At 38.3% G+C, this 3,034-nt stretch overlaps 1 protein-coding gene across 7 annotated transcripts in view; it reads left to right on the top strand.

The window, feature by feature from the left end:
• The window catches only part of LOC103608196 (zinc finger protein 571-like), a 55,228-nt gene extending 52,403 nt beyond the window's left edge, over window positions 1-2,825 (top strand). For all 7 annotated transcript variants that reach the window (XM_008592642.1, XM_008592643.1, XM_008592640.1 and 4 more), the window contains one exon: window positions 298-2,825. In XM_008592642.1, coding sequence (XP_008590864.1) covers window positions 298-2,048 — 1,751 coding nt within the window. In that variant the 3' untranslated portion in view covers window positions 2,049-2,825. The remainder of the gene's footprint in view (window positions 1-297) is intronic.
• The last annotated feature ends 209 nt before the right edge of the window (window positions 2,826-3,034 follow it).

The raw sequence follows: 3,034 nt of genomic DNA, 5'->3' as shown, positions 1-3,034 counted from the left end.
TTTTTTTTTTTTTTTTTTTTTTTGTCTTTTTTTGTGTCCGGCAATGGGTTGCAACCCTCAGTGTCGCGCCCATACCGGACCGGGACCGGCAACGGGATCGCAACCCTCCATGTCACACCCGCACCTCGCTCAGCCAGTGAGCGGGAACCGGTCTGTATGTGGGATCCGAACCCTTGGCGGGAGCGCCACCGCACTCCCAAGTGGTGCACTATAGCAGTGCGCCACCGGGCCGGCCCCAGAAGTTTCATTTCCAGGAATATGAAAGTAGCATTTATTGACTTTCTTGTTTTCTTACAGACTGGGAAACCAGGTGTGACACCAAGAAATTATCTTCAAAAAGAGAAATTTATGAAACAGAGTCAAAACGATGGGAGATAATGCAACAACTTAAAAGCCATAACTGTGAATGGAAAAGTTTTCAAGGCAATAGGGAATGCAGATACCAGTTTGAAGGCCAATTGGTAAATAAAGAGGGACTTTTCAGGCAACTAATAATCACCTATGAAGAAATTCCCACTTTTAGTCAGACCACATCCCGTACATTACAACAGAGAATTCATTCTACTGAGAAAGCCTATGAGTGTAAAGAATGCAGAAAGTGCTTTATCCATGGCTTCCAGCTGACTGAACATCAGAAAATTCATTCCGATGAAAAACTTCATGAACGCAAAGAATGCAGAAAGGCCTTTATTCACAGCACACAACTTACTTACCATAAGAGGGTTCATGTTGCTGAAAAATCCTATGAATGTAAGGAATGTGGAAAAGCCTTTATTTGTGCTTCACAACTTATTTATCATCAAAGAATTCATACCGGGGAGAAGCCGTATGAGTGTAAAGAGTGTGGAAAGGCCTTTATTCGTAGTTCTCATCTTACTCAGCATCAAATAATTCATACTGGGGAGAGATCCTATAAATGTAATGAATGTGGGAAGGCCTTTTTTCGTGGCTCTCAACTTACTTACCATCAGAGAGTTCATACTGCAGAGAAACCCTATCAATGTAAGGAATGTGGAAAGGCCTTTATTCGTGGCTCCCAACTTACTGAACATCAGAGAATTCATACAGGTGAGAAACCCTATGAATGTAAGAAATGTGGGAAAGCCTTTAGCTATGGTTCACAACTTACTGTCCATCATAGATTTCATACTGGTGAAAAACCCTATAAATGTAAAGATTGTGGGATGTCCTTTATTCGTGGCTCACAACTTACTGAACATCAAAGGATCCATACAGGTAGGAAGCCACATGAATGTAAACAATGTAGAAAGGCCTTTAACTATAGCTCACAGCTTATTCGACATCAGAGGATTCATTCTGGTGAGAAACCCTACGAATGTCAAGAATGTGGGAAATCATTTATCCGTGGCTCCCAACTTACCGAACATCAAAAAATTCACACTGGTGAAAAACCCTTTGAATGTAAGGAATGTGGAAAAGCCTTTATTCGTGGGTCACATCTTACTCAGCATCAAAGGATCCATACTGGTGAAAAACCCTATGAATGTAAAGAGTGTGGGAAGACCTTTATTTATGGCTCGCAACTGACTCAACACCAGAGAATTCATACAGATGAGAATCCCTATGAATGCAAAGAGTGTGGGAAGATCTTTTTCTGTGCCTCACAACTTACTCTACATCAGAGTTTTCATACTGGTAGGAAACCATATGAATGTAAGGAATGTGGTAAGGCTTTTATTCGTTGCTCACAGCTAACTTACCATCTGAGAGTTCATACTGGTGAGAAGCCCTATGAATGTAATGAATGTGGGAAAGCCTTTATTCGTGGCTCACATCTTACTCAGCATCAGAGAATTCATACTGGTGAGAAACCATACAAATGTAATGAATGTGGGAAGGCCTTTAATCGTGGCTCACAACTTACACAACATCAGAGAATTCATTCTGGTGAGAAACCTCATAAATGTAATGAATGTGGTAAGAACTTTAGACGTCATTCACACCTCACTCAACATCAGAAACTGCATAATGGAGGAAAACTATATGAAAAAGTTAATTCAGGAAATCCTTTACCTGTTTACCCATGAAAGTCATCTTTGGAATATCAGAAAATTCCAATTATGAATGTGGGATCTTTATTTTACTGTAGCTAATTACTAACTTAGGAGAATTCAAAGTAAAGAAAGGCTGGATTAATGTAAATGCAGAATCATCTTCCATCACATTTCAATCCATGTTAGACATGAATGAGTTCACATTGGTGCACAATCCCAAGATGTAAAGAATGTGGGAAGGTCTCTAGCTAATGTACATTCTTTTGTTCAGCATTATCTGAGTCCCACAATTTGCTACCTATGTGTACCTTTGGGAAAGTTATTTAACCCCTGCTTATTTCATTTTCCTTATTTTTAAAACATTAGTATCATATACCTCATTATAGTGTTCAGCAAAATAAAGGAGTAAATACATGTAAATCCTTAGAACAATTTGTAATGCACAGTTCATGTTTAATGTTATTGTTAGCATTATTTATTTTACTGGTATACTATTACAGAATTCAAATGAGAGGAAGACTTTACAAATATAGCATATAACTCTTTCTTCATCTTTATCTCTTACTAAGCATTAGATAAATAATTTTGGAACAAAACATTCTAATAGAATTAATGTGAGCTCAACCTTGTTCTGAATTGTAAAATTATTATGAGAAGGAAACCCTAAGGAAAAATGTCTTCGGCTTAAAAATAAAGCTGCTTATGAACATTTGTGCATAGGTTTTTCTGTGAACATAAATTTCCGTTTCTCTGGGATAAATGCCTAAGAATGTGATTTCTGGGTCTTATAAATAAATGGATACAATCTCATAAGAAATAGACAAATTATTTTCTAAAGGTGCTTTACCGTTTTACATCCCCACCAGGGATGAGTTTTTGGAGGGTCAGTGCAGACAAGTCAGAGAGTTAACAACTCTAGAAGGACCCAAGTCTTATGGGGAACCCAACACTTTCGTGAGTTTTACCTTCAGGAGCACTACCACAGAGAATATTGGAGAAAAATCCCCTCATGCTATTTG

The sequence above is a fragment of the Galeopterus variegatus genome, unplaced genomic scaffold (genome assembly GCF_000696425.1).
Source record: "Galeopterus variegatus unplaced genomic scaffold, G_variegatus-3.0.2 Scaffold8133, whole genome shotgun sequence".
NCBI lineage: Eukaryota > Metazoa > Chordata > Mammalia > Dermoptera > Cynocephalidae > Galeopterus > Galeopterus variegatus.
This window is presented reverse-complemented; position numbering and strand designations above follow the sequence as displayed.